The 19,167-nt window shown below is 34.3% G+C and overlaps 1 protein-coding gene across 1 annotated transcript in view; it reads right to left on the reverse strand.

Annotated features, from left to right (window-relative positions):
• LOC150093712 (centrosomal protein of 290 kDa-like) overlaps positions 1-19,167 on the reverse strand; it is a 462,999-nt gene that overhangs the window by 216,170 nt on the left and 227,662 nt on the right. Inside the window, exons 14-15 of the mRNA XM_090412505.1 lie at positions 15,804-15,966; positions 4,307-4,356 (exon numbers count right to left, since the gene is read on the reverse strand). Of these exons, the coding sequence (XP_090268631.1) occupies positions 4,307-4,356; positions 15,804-15,966 (213 nt within the window). The remainder of the gene's footprint in view (positions 1-4,306; positions 4,357-15,803; positions 15,967-19,167) is intronic.

A 19,167-nucleotide genomic window follows, 5' to 3' on the forward strand; every position in this document is an offset into this window, starting at 1 on the left:
ATAACAAAAGCTGGTATGGTGAGAAGCCACTTGAATAAATTTGCATGAAATGAATAAATTAGTCAAAGACTAAACTAGCAGTATACAAAATAGTATTCAAATCAATTTTAACTTTTTGGATAACAGCTGATCAAAAACTGGAGACCAGTGATGTGAGAGTTCTGAGAAAAATTAGGGGAGTGAAAAGATGACAGCAATGACAGAATGATATTAAAAATGAAGATATATATTAGGATTGAACTAGACCTTTTTAGCATTCAAGAATGTGTGAGCAGAGCTAATCTAATGTTGTCTAATGTAATAGTCACTTCAACAGGTGTGGGAGAAAAAAGGATAACAAAATAGGTGGTTTATGTTGAGATGACAGGAAAAAGCCAGGAGGAAGATCTAGGATCCTTTCTTTTAATGTTACACGGTGATCAGCATTCATTATAGATTGATCTACTTTGACTGATGTTAGATATGTTAGATTAATGTTAGAGATCAATATGAGATCAAGTCAGAACTGTCCTAGAAAATGGAAATATAATTTTCCTAATATAATATAATGACTGCCAATGAAAATATGCAGAAAGAATGACAACATCAACTGTATCCTGAATGGTGAATCTATAGAAGGAGTAAAATATTTCAGCTATTGGCGATTTTTAGTGAAAATGGCAAATTAAATATGGAAATAGACAACAGAATTAGTAAAGCTGATATGATGGAAGTCAGTTGAATAAATTTATATGGAATAAGAAAGAAATTAGTCAAAACACTAAATTAGCAGTATACAAGACAGTGTTCAAACCAATTTTCACTTATGGATCTGAGAATTGGGAAAGAAATAAAACATTTCATCAAAGACTGGAGACCTCTGAGAAAGATTAGTGGAGTGACAGGTGGCATCAATGGCAGTATGACATTAAAAATGAGGATATTATGAAAGAATTTGCCACTGTTAGCATTCAGGAATATGTTAGTAGATCTAATCTCAGGTGGTATGGTCAGTTAAACAGAATGGGAGAGGAAAGATTAGCAAAACAAGTGTTATTTGCCATGCTGGCAGCAAAAAGACCCAAAGGAAGACCAAGATGGATGGATGGATTGATACAGTAAAAAAGTGCCTTAAAAGACAGAAATATAAGATCTGATAATATTGGAATCTTGAGAGATAGCAGATTAATTTGGAAAAAAATTGTTGATCCTATTATCCTGTACGTCCTCCCTGAGGGCACAAATCTGGAATTTGATTATGATGATATAATCACTTGGTTTCCAATTATCTTTATAATTTACAATTACACTTTAGGTTGCCTTGGTGAAAAAAGAAAACAAAAACGTACTCTTTGGCTGATTATGATGATAAAAAAAAAAAGAACTGAAATGTCTCTATCCATTTATCACTTCTTTTCCCAAATATTATCAGGCTCTCATGTCCTTTTATATTACACTAGGCCCTGGGTCGGCAACCTTTTGAGTCGGAAGAGTCAAAAATTACAATTTACAAAATTTCAAAGTTTTTAAAGAGCCACAAAATTTTTTAAAGAGCCACAGCCAAAGCACTGGTGAAGACGCCAAATTGTCTTGCGTCGAAAGCGAATTAAAACCTACATAGAAACATCCGACGATGGCGTCATTCGAGAGCTTCCGACGGACTGACGACAGTGACGATGCGTGTCACGGGGGAGGGGTGCGGTGAAAAGCGAGTACAAGTGGCTGAGAGATAGAATCGGTGCCTAATCCTCGTTAATCGATTCAGAACGATTTTTAAATTTTTTTTTTTTTGATAAAATAAATAATATTTGCGTATGGAACTAAAGAGCCGCAGCTTCACATCCAAAGAGCCGCATGTGGCTCGCGAGCCGCAGGTTGCCGACCCCTGCACTAGGCATATGATGAATCTTTACTGTTTTACCTCAAAAAAAGTCAAAACTGGTGTGGGTAGTGACCACCTTACCATATGGTATAGCAATAATATGGTACACATCTGAAAGGAGGAGTGATGTGCATTATAGGATACTAGCCCAACCAATGTGATATAATCTGCTTCTGTAGCCAAGTTGTGTAGAAACCTCATGTAAACTTTTGTTCATTTATATGCCTGGGTAAAACAATATAATTTCTTGTTGAATATAATTTACTTTCTAACCAAATCAAACTTATAACATCTATCTCTTTTCCAAAGTATTTTAATAACATGTGGATACACCATGTTGCTATCTGTTCATCACCATCAAATTCTGGTATGTGTCCTCAGGGAATGTACACGATATTATGATAGTACAACATGAAAAAGTTACATCATTACTAAATTTCTAATGACAATTTTCTCCTAATATTGACAGATCTGTTTTTGTCATCTAGGACACTTCTCACTGTATCAATCCATCTAGATCCTGGTCTTGCTCTGGATCTTTTTCCTACCATCATGGCAAAAAATGCTTGTTTTGCTAATCTTTCTTCTCCCATTCTGTTTAAGTAACCATACCATCTGAGATTAATTCTGCTCACATATTGTTGAATGCTAATAATATCATGTTTCTTCCTAATATATGTTCATTCTCAATATGACAGTGGCATCTCTTACTCCCCAATTTTACTCAGAACTTTCATATCTGCTTCAGATCCATATATTAAAATTGGTTTAATTAACTATGCAACTAGTTTAGTTTTAACTTAGTTTTAACTAATTTCTATCTTACTTTCATATTTCCATATTAATTTATTCAGTTGACTTCCTGCCATTTCAGTTTTGCTAATTCTGTTGCCTATTTCCAAACTTAATTTACCATCTTCATTGAAAATGATGCCTAAATAGCTAAAATGTTTTACTTGTTTGATAAGTTCTCCACTCAGGATGCAGTTAATGTTTTCAATGTTCTGCCTATTTTCACTGTCTATTTATTGCTGCTTTCCATATCAGATTTATTATAGCAATTACTCAGTTTAGTCAAGGAATCTTGCAGACTTGTACTAGATTTATTTAGGAGCAAAATATCATCTGCATAATGTAAAGAGCTGAGATTAACATTCCCAATTTCAATGTCAGGTATAATGTGACTTTCTTCATAACATGGTGATCCATATAGATAATGAATAACATTGGAGATAATGTGCACAGTTGTCTTACACGTGATTTAACATTCACCAATCTTACTGTATCTCCTTCAATTCTAACCACTGACTTACAATTCAAATATAGACTATGTACTGCTCGATATAATGTTCCATTTTTACATCACATAACTGCAGTATTTTGAAAAGCTTTTCTCTTTGCACCTTGTCATAAGCCTTTTACAAAACTACAAAACTTAAATACATATTCAAGGAGTGAGTATTGTATGGTGATTCGATCATAAAAGGTGTGATTGATGAGAGGTTGACAAAATCGTGCTTTCTGGTTACAAGAATTAATGATATTAGTGAGGCTATTAGTTCGGCAGCTGTGTGGCCAGATAACAAAAATATCATCAACGTATCTAAGCAAAACTGTAGGTTTTAAAGTAAGGAAATCTAGAGCACATTACTCAAAAGCTTCCATATAAAAGTTAGCAATTGAGGCAGATAGTGGTGAGCCCATGGCCATACCTTCTTTTTTGTAGGTAAAAATTATTTTGCCACATGAAGTAACTGGAACATAGTACATGGGCAAAGAGAGCTGTAACATCAAGTAGAAATTTATTCTGTAAGAGAAGAATTATGCCATTGACTGGGACATTTGTGAAAAAGGCAGAAACATCAAAATTGAATCAAAATCATCTTTGCCAAGTGTTATGTTTTAAATTTTGTTTATAAAGTGTTGTGTGTTCTTTATATAGGAGGGGAAATTACATACCAACTCCTTGAGTGTTACGCTAATTTCTCACTCTCTATACCCTCAACTATCGGCCGAAGTGGGACGTTATGCTTATGTATACCTTGGGAACACCATATATTCTGGGAGAATGGGCATAATGAGGTAATAATTTTTTTAACAGTGTCCAATACCCAAGAAGTGACAGAATGAAATTGAAAATCAGAACTCACTTCCTTTCCTGGATACACTGGTCACATGTCTTCCCTCAGGCAGTCTATCCTTCACTGTTTACCACAAGTCTACTAAAACCACAAGTCTAATAAAAATCACATATTATAAAAAATAATAAGTAAATAAATAACAAAAATATTCTGCTGTACACTGCTTCAGTATTTAACATCATCTTGTAATTAATTATCAGACAAGCATTAAAGTCAGCAGGTTAAACATAATTCCCAATTAAGATTCTTGGTGGACTGAAATTTAGCTATGACAATGCTTAAAAATCTAATCATAAATATTTACCTGTATAAATTTTTCAAGAGATGGACACTTCAGTATGACATCTGCTCTTCCTAAAAAAAAAAAAAATAAAGTTCCTTTTCAGCTTTAATTCCATCTACATCAATAATTGATGTAGATGGAATTAATTATAAATTAGTAATACTTTTGTGTATTACTAATATATAATAAATGTTCTACACACTAAGCTGAAAATTATGACAAGAATTTAAACACCATATTTAATAATAAAAGCAACATTAACTATCAAAAGTTAGAACCTTAAGAAAATCCACATCACATTCTTATTTTTGAATAAGTTACGATAAACAGAACTTTGCGATAACATCTCATATATAAGGTCATTTATTAAGGCTGGTGACTTTGTATCAAGTTGCGTGATACTGTGAATTAATTACTGCACTCCTGTTTGGCTCAATAGCTGCCATACCAAACTAATTGACTGCCAGTTTAACACCACAATGCGACTTATCACTGGAACCATAAAAACAACTCCTATTTACTGGCTCCCAATGCTGAGTAACATAATACCACCAAACGTATGAAGACATGATGCTCTACTATGTGCATTCTGATGTACACATTTTGCATCTTTGTAATCAGATGTAAATACTCATTTTTTCAAAGGTCTTCAGAAAACAAACAAGCCTCCTCAGAAATAATCACAGAAGAAAAAAAGAAACAGGAAGATCCTCAAGAGAAAGTGTATAAGCAAGAAAAAGAGAAAAGAGAGGAAGACAAAGAGAGGGAATAAGGCAAGTGTGCATATGGAAGAGGTGAAATGCCGGCCTGGTTGGCCAAGTGGTTAGCGTATCCGCTCTCCAGCCAAAAGGCTGCAGGTTTGAATCCCGCAAAGGGCATGGATGTTGTGATTGTTTGTGAAAGTGGTGGTAGTCGGCAGTAGATGGCGTTGGTGTTAGATGATAAAGGTTGGTGGAGTAGTGAAACGAAGCGCTGTAGAGTGGATGCCCTCCCTCGATGAGTCTTTGGACTCCCTGGAGGTGTGATATAATAATAATAATAAAAAATAATATGATGAAATACTGAATTGCCTATACACAATGACATACTAGAGCTACAGCTCAACAGACTGAAATCAAGAAAGTCTCCTCTCTGTGAAGCTAAACACCTGAGAACGACCAACTACAATACCAAAGAACGATGGAAACGAATGTGGAGTATAAATACCAATGCTCAACTCCAAATTTGGTTTGATAGGCATCGTCTCAGCATCCCGGGTATGGAACTTAGCAGAAAGACATGGACAACGCTGAACAGGATTAGCACTAGACATGGAAGATGTGCAAGCTCTCTGTACAAGTGGGGAAAAATTTCCTCACCGGAATGTGACTGCGGGGACCCAAATCAATCAATCCATCACATCTCTACTGAGTGCAGTCTTAGTGCATACACAGGTCAAAGAAACGACTTCCTGGAGGCAACACTGCCTGTTATAGACTGGATCAGACAACTTGATCTTAACCTATAAGTGTTTTGTTTGTTGAAAGTATAAGTGTCTTTGTTTTATTCTAATTGTTTGTCACTTACTTTTCATATATTTATTTTGACTTATGTAGCTTTATAACTGCATGTAGATTGCCATACAAAAAATAAATAAATAAATTAATTAATTAAAAAGGAACTTCCCACTAGTAAGTGTATTATGCATTTTGTTGCATCTTAAATTTAAAAATATGCCTTGTTCTACTAGGATAATCCTTATAGTTTCTTCTTAAGCACAATACTTTTATTTTAACAGCACCACCCTTTAAAACCATTGTGAATAGTCTGATGAGAACATTAGTCCTTGCAAATTATTTGCATTCTGATGTACACATTTTGCATCTTTGTAATCAGATGTAAATACTCATTTTTTCAAAGCTCTTCAGAAAACAAACAAGCCTCCTCAGAAATAATCACAGAAGAAAAAAAGAAACAGGAAGATCCTCAAGAGAAAGTGTATAAGCAAGAAAAAGAGAAAAGAGAGGAAGACAAAGAGAGGGAACAAGGCAAGTGTGTATATGGAAGAGGTGAAAATGAAGGATACCAGTGTAATAGAAAGAAATAAGGCTGAGAGGAGCATAATGTATGAATCAGTAGTTTGAAGTATAAAATGAGAAGAATGCTTGCCTATGCATGACAGAAAGTGTATCTACAGTGCTTGCTGAAGACAGGTCAAAATGTAAATATGAGAAGATTATTGAAGATCAGTACAAATGACCTGACAGACAATGTGAAACTTGTATAAATGCAAAAGATTCGAAAGGAGGGGAACGGTATCATGTCTGTTGCTTTTATATGGCATTGTAATCAGCAATAATAAATGACATGATTTCAAGAATAAATAAAAATGAACAATATTTGGAATAGGTAACTGTCTGGAAGGCATTTAATGAAAGAAGAGAGTTGAATAAACAATCCAGGAATTAGGAGATATTGCTCTGTTTCTGAGCAAGTGTGAGTGTTATAGTAGGGAAACTTGACTTTCCAGACTGTAAGGCATGTGTCGGTGTTAAGATGGACAGAACAGAATGAGAAAAGTGATAACAGATATGAAGCTAATGAGAATGCACAACTTATATAAATGCCAGGAGTATGAGTTATTGGCCTCAATAGTTTTTGAAGTATCAATATGCCAAAACATTACTGGTATCCAAGAAATGTGGTTAACAGAAGTTGATATCCCAGCAGGAATATATTTTGAAAGATATAAGGGGAAAATAGGGTTAATTATCATAGCACATTAGTTGTGACTTCTCAGGTTAGGGAACTGGGAGGGAAATGACACTGACAACCTTAAGAGTGTATGATGTGAGGACAAGGTGGGACTAGTTAGTTGGATGTTGCTATAAGGCAGGGAACACCATGCTTGACGAGAAGGAAACATTTATACAAAAATTAGTTAAGCATGTGCAAATCAGGTGATCATTATGAAAGATTCTGATTATGGTAATCACCTGTGGACAGAGGAAAGAACATATGGAAAAGGGTGGTAATTTCTGAAATTCTTGAGGGATAAATATCTTAAGCTGCATGTGATGGAGGAAATATGGGGTTTGGATAGCCTCAGAGTATTCTTTTTTCTATTTTTGAGGGAGAGCATGTAAGTAGTAGTCATAAGGAGAAGGAGAATCAAATTTACACAAGAGAAATGATTATATGGATGACACTGACTTGTAGAGGTAATAAGATTCTGGTTCAATTATATAAAGCCTTGATTAGGTCATATATGGACTACTGTGCATAGATTTCACCACGTGGTTTTCAAAATGATGAAGGGATATTGAAAACAGGCCAGAGATGATTGACCAAAATAGTTTTTGATCTCTAGAATGTTGAATATGAAGAAAGGTTAAGTAGATGCAATTTACATAGTCTAGTGGAAAGGAGGAAGAGGCATGATATTATAGAGAGAGTGAGGAAGATTGGGGGTTGGCAACTTATACAGCTTCCAGCGATAACCTGGAAGCTGTATAAGGAAGATGGGAGCAAAGGAGTGTAAAACAGGTTTTTGCACAGAGAGTTGTGAATGATTGGAATGCATTGTCTGAGGGTGCAGTGTCTGCAGATAACCTGAATTTGTTTAAGGCACAGTATGATGAACTATGTGGATGACAAAGAGACGTCCTAGATGAGTCTTAGGATATCAATCATCATCATCATCAAATTCCTGCCATGTACTCTCAAGGGGTGTACAGGATATGATAGTACTACATGAAAAATTTATATCATTTCTAACTTCCTATCTACAATTTTCATCCAAATCAGTCTGTCACTTGTCAAGACTCCAACATTATCAGATCTTATATTTCTATCTTCTAAGGCACTTTGTACCGTATCAATCCACCTATATCTTGGTCTTCCTCTGGGTCGTTTTCCTGCCGATCTGGCAGAGAACACTTTTTTGCTAATCTTTCCTCTCTCATTCTGTTTAAGTGACCATACCACCTGAGATTAGCTCTGTTAATGCATTCCTGGATGCTGACAATGTCAAGTTCTTGACTAATATCCTCATTTTTAATATGATATTGCCATTGATGCCATCTGTTCAAGCCTCTAATTTTTCTCAGGACTCTCATATCTGCGGTCTCTAGTTTTTGGTCAAGTGTTTTACTTCTGACCAAGCTCTCGAAGATCCATAAGTTAAAACTGGCTTGAACAGTAGCTTGCATACAGCTAATTTAGTGTTCCGACTAATTTCTCTCTTATTCCATATGAATTTATTCAATTGACTTCCTACCATACCAGCTTTGTTGATTCTGTTGTCTATTTCCATATTTAATTTACCATCTTCACTAAAAATTGTGCCTAAGTAGCTGAAATGTTTTACTTGTTCCACAGGTTCTCCATTCACAACACAGTTGACATTTTCAATGATTCTGCCTATTTTCATTGTCTTTGTCTTTTTATTGCTGACCTTCATACCATATCTATCACAACTACTGTTGTGATAGATATGGTATGGTATATATACCGTTAGGCTTGATTACATGAAGGCTCATGTAATCAAGCCTACTACGGTCAAACAGGAAGAACTGTGAACATCTGCATCAGCGAACACAAAAGATACATCCAGCATTATCACTATGGCAAGTCGGACCTAGCAGACCATGCTCTGGATACCGCTGCACACAGGATCAATTGGAAGAACACAAAAGTATTGCACAGAAGCTCTTACAAGTCAGAGAGATTGTTCTTAGAGGCAACAAAAGCCCTGAAACTCACTCCAAATCTCAACAAATATGGCTGTATAAATTTGCCTAAAATCTGGGAGACATTCATCTTAAGAAAAAACTAGTACTGGTTTTTTTTCTCTGTTTAGGACTCTAGTCTTATGTGATAGCTGCAATTTTTTTTTTTTTTTCAGATAGAGGGTGCCATAATCAGGACTCTAGTCTTTGTGTTACTGCTACAATTTTGTTTAACTAGTCCGTTGATTACCCCATGTTGTTATAGTCTCGCATATTGTGACAAACTGTGTTTTTGTGCTCTGAAGATGCTGGTTATAACACCAGCGAAATATCAGCAATAAGTTAATAAATTAATTATTTACTTATTTTTCTGTGTTCTAATATATACCGTTAAAAAATAAACAACATCTTTCATTTTTTCTTGAATAATGTTTGTGTATTTTAATCTACAGTTCACATTTGAGAGCTGCTCAACTTTTATTCGCTTTAAAACTTTCTTACATGTTATTCTTTTCAATATGAAATTCAATTTTATCCTGCTCAAGACTAAATAGTGATCGCTTCCAATTTCAAATCCTCTGTACACTCTGGTGTCCTGCACCAGGGAGAAAACATCCCTATCAATAATAACATAGTCAATGAGACTTTTCTTATTCCTTGACTCTTCTCTCCATGTGAATTTGTGCACATTTTTATGTTAGAACATGGTTTTAGTAATAACCAGTCCATGTCCTGAGCAGAAATCCAACAGGTATTTGCCATTATTATTAGCTTTGTTCTTTTCTCCAAATTTTCCCAAAATATTTTTGTGTCTGACAATCATTTCCTACTCTGTTATTCAGATCCCCAACAAGGACCAACTTTTCCTTTTTCATTGTGTCAGTTGCTTTCTCAAAAAATTCCTCCACTTCTACCTTAGTAGAACCATCTGTGGGACCATAGGCACAACTAAGTCTCATTGTCCAGTTCCCCATTCTCATATTTGCCCACATCACTCTACTTGAGATTGCCTGCCATTCAAGAAGATTAGCCACGTATTTAGTGTTGAATACTATGGCTACACCTTCATTTCCTAGATTGTCATTGCCTGAATATAACATTTTGTATTTATTGCTCAGAAAGATCTCGCCAGTTTTGGTCTTTTTTGTTTTAGTCACCCCTATTATGTCGATCTGGTACTTTTCTAATTCCTCAGCTAGCTCCATTTCTTAGCCATTCAGGCTTCTTATGTTGATAGTACCAATCTTTAACTCTGGTGATGTTGAGTTGGGGTGTGTTTTCAGATACTGTTATTGGGTAGCAGGGAGACATCAGGTTATTTGCAAATGCCGTGAACCTTGGAAGGGTAATTAATAATAGTACTGATGTTATGACTCTTCAAGAAGATTTGAATAAGCTGAAAACAATGAGTAAATGAATGTGGAAGTCAGTTGAATGTAACTATATGTAAGGTCTCAAAATTTGGGATCCAAAGATAGAGAGGCAGCATGCTCTATTGGTGGATCTATACTAAAGAAAGTGGACAAGTCAAGGAATCTTGGGGTGATCATCAATAAAAATTTGAAATTCACAGCACATATTGCAAAGATGGTGAAGATAAGAGAATTGCTGTAATATCTGTACTACTGTGCCCAGATATGGTCACTGGGATTTTAAAAGGTTTAATTATTATAGGTTTGGACATGAAAATTTTAATTATTTCTATAATTAAATGCATGCTCTATTGGTGGATCTATACTAAAGGAAGTGGACAAGTCAAGGAATCTTGGGATGATCATCAATAAAAATTTGAAATTCACAGCACATATTGCAAAGATGGTGAAGATAAGAGAATTGCTGTAATACCTGTATTACCGTACCCATATATTGTCATTGGGATTTTAAGAGGTTTAATTATTATAGGTTTGGACATGAAAATTTTAATTATTTCTATAATACTGTTCATATACGAGGGTGTTCTGAAAATTTCTCGGCATAACAATGAAAAAACAATTTATAATTTCAATATTATTTTTATTTTTAAACATAATCTCCCTTAAGGCTAATACATTTATTCCAGCAATGCTCCAGCGCCATTATCCCGTCCCTGTAGTGTTTCTCAGTAAGATCAATTCATAGTGCATATCCCTTAATTTTCCCATTGTCAAAACACTTTTGTAGGAAGGTGCATTGTTCTGATGAAAGATGATTTTTTGCTTCTGCAAACCGGGTTTTTTCTGATAAATTTTTTCGTCTAGTCAGGTAAAAAGATCAGAATAATATTTCTCGGTTATCTTTTTCCCCTTTTCAAGATAATTAATAAAAAAATGCCTTTAGCATCCCAAAACACCGATGCCATGACCTTTCCTGCTGATGGAACCGACTTTGTCTTCTTCGGTGCTGAACAACTGGCTTCTGTCCACTGTTCTGACTGCTATTTGGATTCTGGTGTGTAATGGTGAATCAAAGTCTCATCCATAGTAATAAATCGATGCACAAAATCAGGTTCATTCTTGTTAAAACACTCCAAACACTGTTCAGAGATTTTCGTGAGAGTCTGTTTTTAATCAGCTGTGAGCAAGTGCACCACCCATCTTGTGCAAAGCTTTTTCATTTGAAATTCTTCATGCAAAATATATCCTACATGTTCTTCTGAAATGCCTACAGCAATTTCATGCACTTTGACTCGCCGATCATCCAATAACATATCATGTACTTGATCAATGATTTCTGGTGTTGTTACACTTTTTTTAGACATCCTTCACATGAATCATCTTCAATGCTGGTATGGCTGCACAAAAATCGATGCACAAAATCAGTTTCATTCTTGTTAAAACACTCCAAGCACGGTTCAGAGATTTTCGTGTGAGTGAGTTTTTGATCAGCTGTGAGCAAGTGACCACCCATCTTGTGCAAAGCTTTTTCATTTGCAATTCTTCATGCAAAATATATCCTACATGTTCTTCTGAAATGCCTACAGCATTTCATGCACTTTGACTCGCCGATCATCCAATACCATATCGTGTATTTGATCAATGATTTCTGGTGTTGTTACGCTTTTTTGGACGTCCTTCACATGGATCATCTTCAATGCTGGTATGGCCACATTTAAACTCGGCAGCCCATTTCTTAATTGTCAAAAATGAAGGAGAAGAGTGCCCATAAACTTTTATGAACTTTGAATGAATTTCTTTTGGAATTAAACCTTCTTTTACAAAGAATTTTATAACCACATGATGCTCAATTTTATCCATTTTAAGGAATACAGACAACACTTTGCTTCCGACAGCTGTATAAAAAAACTACTTGATAGAATGACTTGCAATTTCACATGGATGCTTATGACAGATATACCAACTTAGAAAAAAAACAAATCTTTCCAATTTTGTTGCCATCTATGGTCGAGTCCGAGAACTTTTCAGACCCCCCCCCCCCCCGTGTATCAGGAAGATGAAGAAATATTCTGGAGGCATAAAAAAGCTTAGAAAGGGAGGAAAGAGTACCGTAAAATGAATTAAAGATAATATCATGTTTATCATCTTTGATACGATAAAGAGAATATGAAAAATGAAGATAAAGATATTCTAAATGTCTGGAGTAATTACTTTCAAAGATTTCTAAATGAAACAAGTAGTGGTAACGCAGGGGAGTAAAAAATACTCTCAACACCGAATACAGTCAGAATACATATTGATACTTCAAGTAGACAAACCATCAAAAATTTGAAATGTGGAAGTGCAGCTGAAGTAGATGATATTTGACCAGAAATGCTCGAATATGGATGTATTGAAGTCTGACAGTAGCCACGCTGCATAATTCATAAAGTCTGGTTAGAGGCTCGAATTCTAGATGATTGGAGTAGAGCACTCATAGCACTCGTCTATAAAAAAAAGGAATAAAAGTGAATGTGAGAATTACAGAGGAATTTCTCTAGTGAGTGTTCCTGGTTAGATTTATATAAGTATTCTTGAGAAATAGTTAAGAAAAATTGCGAAAGGACAAGCTGGATTTCGGCCAAATACAGGTTGTCAGGATCAAATTTTCGCTTTCACTCAAGACAAAAAGAAGTTGAGAAATCATGGGAATAAAACAAGGATCTGTATTTAAGTTTTGTAGATCTGGAAAAGACATATGCCAAAGTGTTTTATAGTTTGATTTTAAATAAGGTGTGAGATAAAAGTGCACATCATCTCCACTGTTCTATATGGATCTTTATGGACCACTTTCCATCACATTATGATGGAAAGTGGTATGAAACCTGACATCAAAATTTGAGATGTTAATCTAGCTCTTTACTTTATGTAGATGATGTTATACTTCTAAATGACAAGTTGATTTTTAAGTTGCATCATATGGGTTTTGATATCAGGTTAGTGGAGTGGACTGGTTGGCTCTCTGATAGATATCAGAGTTGTATATGGGAGAACAGCATCTGGGTGTATGAAGGTTACAAGTGGAGTTCCACAGAGATTCACTTCTGTTCAATCTTTATGTAAATGATATTGTCACAGGACTACAGGGAGAATTTGTAATAGCACTGATGTTTTGACTCTTCAAAAGGGGTAAAGGGATATTAATTTAATGCAATTAAAAGGAAGATTTAAAAATTTGGGAGCCACAGAGAGGATGCTTCATACTCACTTGGTAGAGTTATACTGGAAGAAGTGGAGGAAGCAAGGGATCTTGGGGTGATTGTGGATAGAGATTTAAAGTTTCAGGGACATATTGCAAAGGTTATGAACACATCTCCGAGAATTGCAACAATGTTGAGGAGAACATTGACCAAGAAAAATAAAAGTATGTTGGTCCCATTGTATAAAGCATTGATCAGACCACATCTGGATTTCTGTGCTCAAATCTCGTCACCTGGATTTCAAGAGGATGAAGTACCCTGACCTCTGCTACCTTTCCAAGGTAGCAGAGGTCAGGGTACTTCATCCTGTTGAAGGGTTATTATCATATTAACAATGAGGAGATTTTTCATGTGGTAAAAAAGGACAAGAGGCTATCCCAGTGCCCTCACCACCTCCTTTTGCAGGACACTGCAAAAGGAGGTGGTGAGTAAAAGGGTAAGAAGTAGTGGTGAGCTACGGAAATTTTAACAAAGGGTTCGCATCGTTGAGCAAAAAAAAAAAAAAAAAAAGCCGTATTTCACACAAATACTTTTATTAATACAGCTTGTGTACAAATGCCAATCAAAAAGTATGAGGGGCAATCAACCTGCAAAAGCAATAAGTTTTAAACAAATATTTCATGATCTAAACATGAAATATTTGCACACAATCATCTGTGTTAATTTATCTTACATAAGAAAAACATTATTTAACTATCAAAATATAATAAGAATAAAATCTTTTATAATCGCACATAGTCCACATTTTTTATAAACAAAATAAATTTCTTTTAAGATGAAAAGCCAAACAGCATAAATTTCTTTTGTTTGTGATAGAAGTTTTTATGACAAACAATCTATAAAGAATAAATAAATATTATCTAAACACAATCATATTGAATCACGTTATATTTCTCTTTTGTTTTTATACTTCAAGTGATAATCAATGGTACCAATCAAGGGGCATTATTTTATAGTCCTATTTATTTATATGCGATTACCAAAAGTGAATTCTTATTTGTAAAATGGCGGTAACAGTAACTATAATATTTTATTTAATCAAATCATTTTGTTTAGGTTACTGTATGAGTTTGACACTTAATATATTTCAAAAAATTGTGTTTTTTTGGTGTTTTTTTTGAAAAAATAAAAAAGTAAACAAGAAGAACAAGGGGCTTGTAAATTTGAGAAAAAATTAACAAAGGGCTCGGGCGAGCCCCTTATAGCTCATCACTGGTAAGAAGTAAGTTTTTTTGCATGGAGAGTGGTAGGAGCAGGGAATGCATTGCCTGAGAGGATGGCAGACATGCAGACAGTGGATGATTTTAAGGAGTGGTATGAGAGACTTTGTGTTCACCAGTGTTGACCTCTTGAGAAGTCTTGTTATTCCATGGGGATCAGGAAATAATAATAAATAAATAAACTCAGTACAAATCTGCAGGCTTTATTGAGTAATTTGAATAATTGCTGTAAACATTTGGTATGAAAATCAGCAATAGGAAGTCAAATGAATAAATTTATAAGAAATAAGAGAGAAATTAATCAAAACACAAAACTAGCTATATACAAGACAGTGTTCAAACCAATTTTAACTTATGGATCCGAGAGCTGGGTTAGAAATAAAACATTTCATTAAATACTAGAGATCACTGAAATTAGAGTTCTAGAAAGATCACAGAGTAAACAGATGACATCAATGCCAGCATCATATTAAAAATATGATTTTTAATTTTTATATGATTCACAAATAATTTTTGAACTACTTGAAAAATGTTGCCACAATCAAACATGAAAAATCTCATTCCATTCTAAAATTTCCTCAGCCTTTCAATTACCAAGACTCTTGACTTCATTGTTGGGTCATCCTTGCTACCTTGTACTCTCAACTCTAACATCAAATTTTAATTTCGCTCAACTGAAAACACAGTCTCATCTGCAATCTTTCTAGTTTTTATCGCTTTCTTGAACAGATGCAGGTCACTTTAACCAGTGGTTTTTTCTTACCCTCAAATTTATCAAAAATCAAATCAATGATGTTCTCTCCTCCTCTCTATTTCCCACACTGTCCTGCACTACACTGAAAAGAATAAGTGTGGCATAAGCGATGCTCAAACACAGTGTTTGGATCCTGTTTTGAGCCTATGAAAAAAGATCACCTATGAAAACAACTAAAAATTAAAAAAAAAAAAACATTAATGTTACCAAAATTAATACTTACCATCCTGTTCTTTAACAGAATTTAGTATTTCTTTCATTCCTTTACGAAGCTCTTCATTTTCTTCTAGTAAACTTTTATTTGATATTTTGAGATTGCTATTTTCAGTCTGTAACATATTTACTAAAGCACTTAATTCTTCAATTTCTTTGTCTTTATCTTTTGCCTAGAGATCAAGTGATATGTATATATGTCATTAGTTTTCCATCTCTTCAAATTACAAAAGGTACATGGGCAATTACCTTTTATTTAAAACAAAATGCAATAAATAAATAAATACAATGAACAGTTATGAAAATGAAATGTAGTCATTTCATAGCAACACACATCACTGAACAGCTATACAATGTAATTTCTTGAGGATAACTAGCAAACTTCATACATGAATATAAAGCCAAAGGCGTGGCTTCAGTTCTAAGTGGTAAAAATTTCAAGATGCAACATGTAAATTGCAAATTAGTTATATATATATAGCTCTGGAGTGCCAACTTTTGCCTCAAATTATATTACTCATTTCCAGATAAGAATTATCAACGGACATACAGAATACCATTACAATACATGATCAAATTTTTTTTTTTTTTTCAATACTGTTTTATACTATCCGGTTAGCAAGTTTCCTCCAAACTGGTCTGTTACTTATTAGAATACCAATATTAGCAGATCATATATTTTTTATAATTTTAATTGCATCAATCCACACAGATCTTAGTCTTCTTGTGCCATTCTGGCAGCAAATGTCTGTTTTGCTAATGTTTCTTCTTCCATTTTGCTTTATGACTTTACCATCTCAGATATGATTTTGTTGTATAATGAAACCTGTAGAGCATTCCTGACTAAACATACACATATAACTACAGTAATAAGATTTTTTTAATTAATAAAAAAAAAATTGGAAAAAGACCAAACTTCTACATAGATCTTTATATAAAGATCTATGTAGAAGTTTGGTCTTTTTCCAATATATAAACATGAACATTTATATAAAGAAAGTGCTGAAGCCCTACCCCTGAGTGGCTAGCATATGCGCTCTCCAGCCACAAGGCTACAGGTGGAATCCTGCCGTGAGCATGGATATTTGATTGTCTGTGAAAGTGGTGGTGGTCGGCAGTAGATGGTGCTAGTGTAGATGATGAAGGTAGTTGCAGTTGGGGAGCAGTGGAAACAGAGAGTTGTAGAGAGGGACCCTACCTCGATGAGTCTTTGGACTCACTGGAGATGTTATGTAATGATAATAATAATAATATGTGATCTTATTTTAATGTAATCTTTTTTTTTTCAGATAAATTTTAATTTATTTATATAACCACACTACTGTGTGTTATATAAATTTATTATTATGTGATTCCTAGTACTGGTTGAAGTAACTGTACTGACGAAGTCCTGTGATACTTAGGATGAAATATTCACTAATTGAAAAATCTTATTACTGTGGTTAAGTGTATATTTAGTCTTAGACATGATTAATTCTACTCACACCTTCCCAAATCCTAACATCAGGTTCAATTCTAATAATTTCATATTTCATGTGATTCTACACTGATACCATTTACTGAGTTGCTGAAGTTTTCTCCTAACTCTTATATCTGTGCCTCATTTATTGAAAACCAATCCTCAGATCCCTATGTTAAAACTGGCACATTACTACTTTAGTTTGGTGTTTTGACTAATTTCTCTCTTATTCCATATAAAGTTTTTCTGGCTCTAACATAACAGATTTCCTTATTCTACTGTCTATTTTCATATTTGATTTGCAATTTTTTTTTTTTTTTTTTTTAGAGGTTCAGCATTAAAAATACAATTGAAGATAGCTGGATTATGGCTTGCTGATTTGGAAGCCGCCTCAATGCATAACCAGAGAGCATATGGAACCAAACTTGTTGGTTATGCATTGAGGTGGCTTCCAAATCAGCAAGCCGTAATCCAGCTATCTTCTGCACTGCTGGACTGTGCCAGAAAAAAAACTATGCAGCGGTATGTGTTGGGCACTGTTGAAGCCATTTATTTCATAGAGTGGATCCATTTTAGATATTATGGACTTTACAACCATGTTATAAATAACTATTTTAATTTATTAACGTTTACCTTCATATTAAAGGTCATCATCTGGAGTATATACAAATATACAAGGACAAGCTGAGTTACATTTCAAACAGTAAGCTAAAGAAACAATGATTTGATCACCGGTTATTCTACTGGCATGACCTCTAGTGAAAAAAAAAAAAAAAAAAAATAATAATAATAATAATAATAATAATAATAAATAAAAAATACAGATAAAATTACAAATTAACTGATTATTTAGAAACTACAACAAAGCTAAATTCTATTTAAGATAACATGAGAGAAACATTATTTCTTATAGATAGTTTTCTTACAGTAACAATGATGTCTATTTTTAATATTATAATTGTTATATTAGATTTAAGATTCTGGATTATCTACGGTTTCTGTGGGTAGAATATGTGCCTTCCATATGCTTGGGATTTTTAGACCATCATTATTGTTCAGATTGGGGTGGTTGATAAGAATCTCACAAGCTTCCTTAAATTTGTATTGATACCATGTTTTGGTGTGATGTAAGCAACTGGTGCTTTTCCAGTCAATTCTATGTAAAGGGTTCAAGGCATGATCAGAAAGGCCAGCTTCACCATAGTTATTATATTTAATGTGTTGTTTATGTTCCTTTTGAGTGATAGGAATTGTGTATCCTGTTTCCTCCTACACATGGTAGTAGTGTTTCCAAATTCTCGACATTTTGGAACCTTCAGGAATCGATAACGGGAAATTGTATTTCCCGAGAATTCCCAAAATAATCTTTTTCTATTTAATTTTCGTTGATCATCTGTAATAATGGCTATAACAGTAAATGTTAATAAACAGAAAAGCCATACAGAAGGTGGTGCAACCGGGGTTCGTGGCCCTGGCACAGTCTTTCAGAGGTTTCGAAACACTCCTATATGTAAAAGGTCGAATCAAAAAATGAGTAAATAAAATTTCCTAAATGGAGGTCGACCGGAATTTCATGACTAGTGCATCTCTTGCCCTGAGCGCTAAACAGGGGTCACTACGGTATCATTTTGGCTAGGTTTCTGTTATATTTCAGGTTTTCTCAAAATATAAACAATGTAATTAATGCAAACTTTATTTAACCCAAACCTTAATAATGATAACTAATAATTAAGGAATTGACAGCGTATACTAGAAATATAAATTAAATAAACTTTAATATATACTTTCCGATATTTCGGCAAACATCACGGTGCCATCTTCTTGGGAACTTATTACAAAGACAAGTGCACACAAGAACTACATAACAGCAAATGAGAACTGAAGCTAGGAAGCTAACGTTTTCCTAAAGTCTGAT

Source organism: Typopeltis vanoorti, chromosome 23, assembly GCF_054136105.1.
Source record: "Typopeltis vanoorti isolate ZY-2024b chromosome 23, IOZ_Tvanoo_1.0, whole genome shotgun sequence".
Classification (NCBI taxonomy): Eukaryota; Metazoa; Arthropoda; class Arachnida; order Uropygi; family Thelyphonidae; genus Typopeltis; species Typopeltis vanoorti.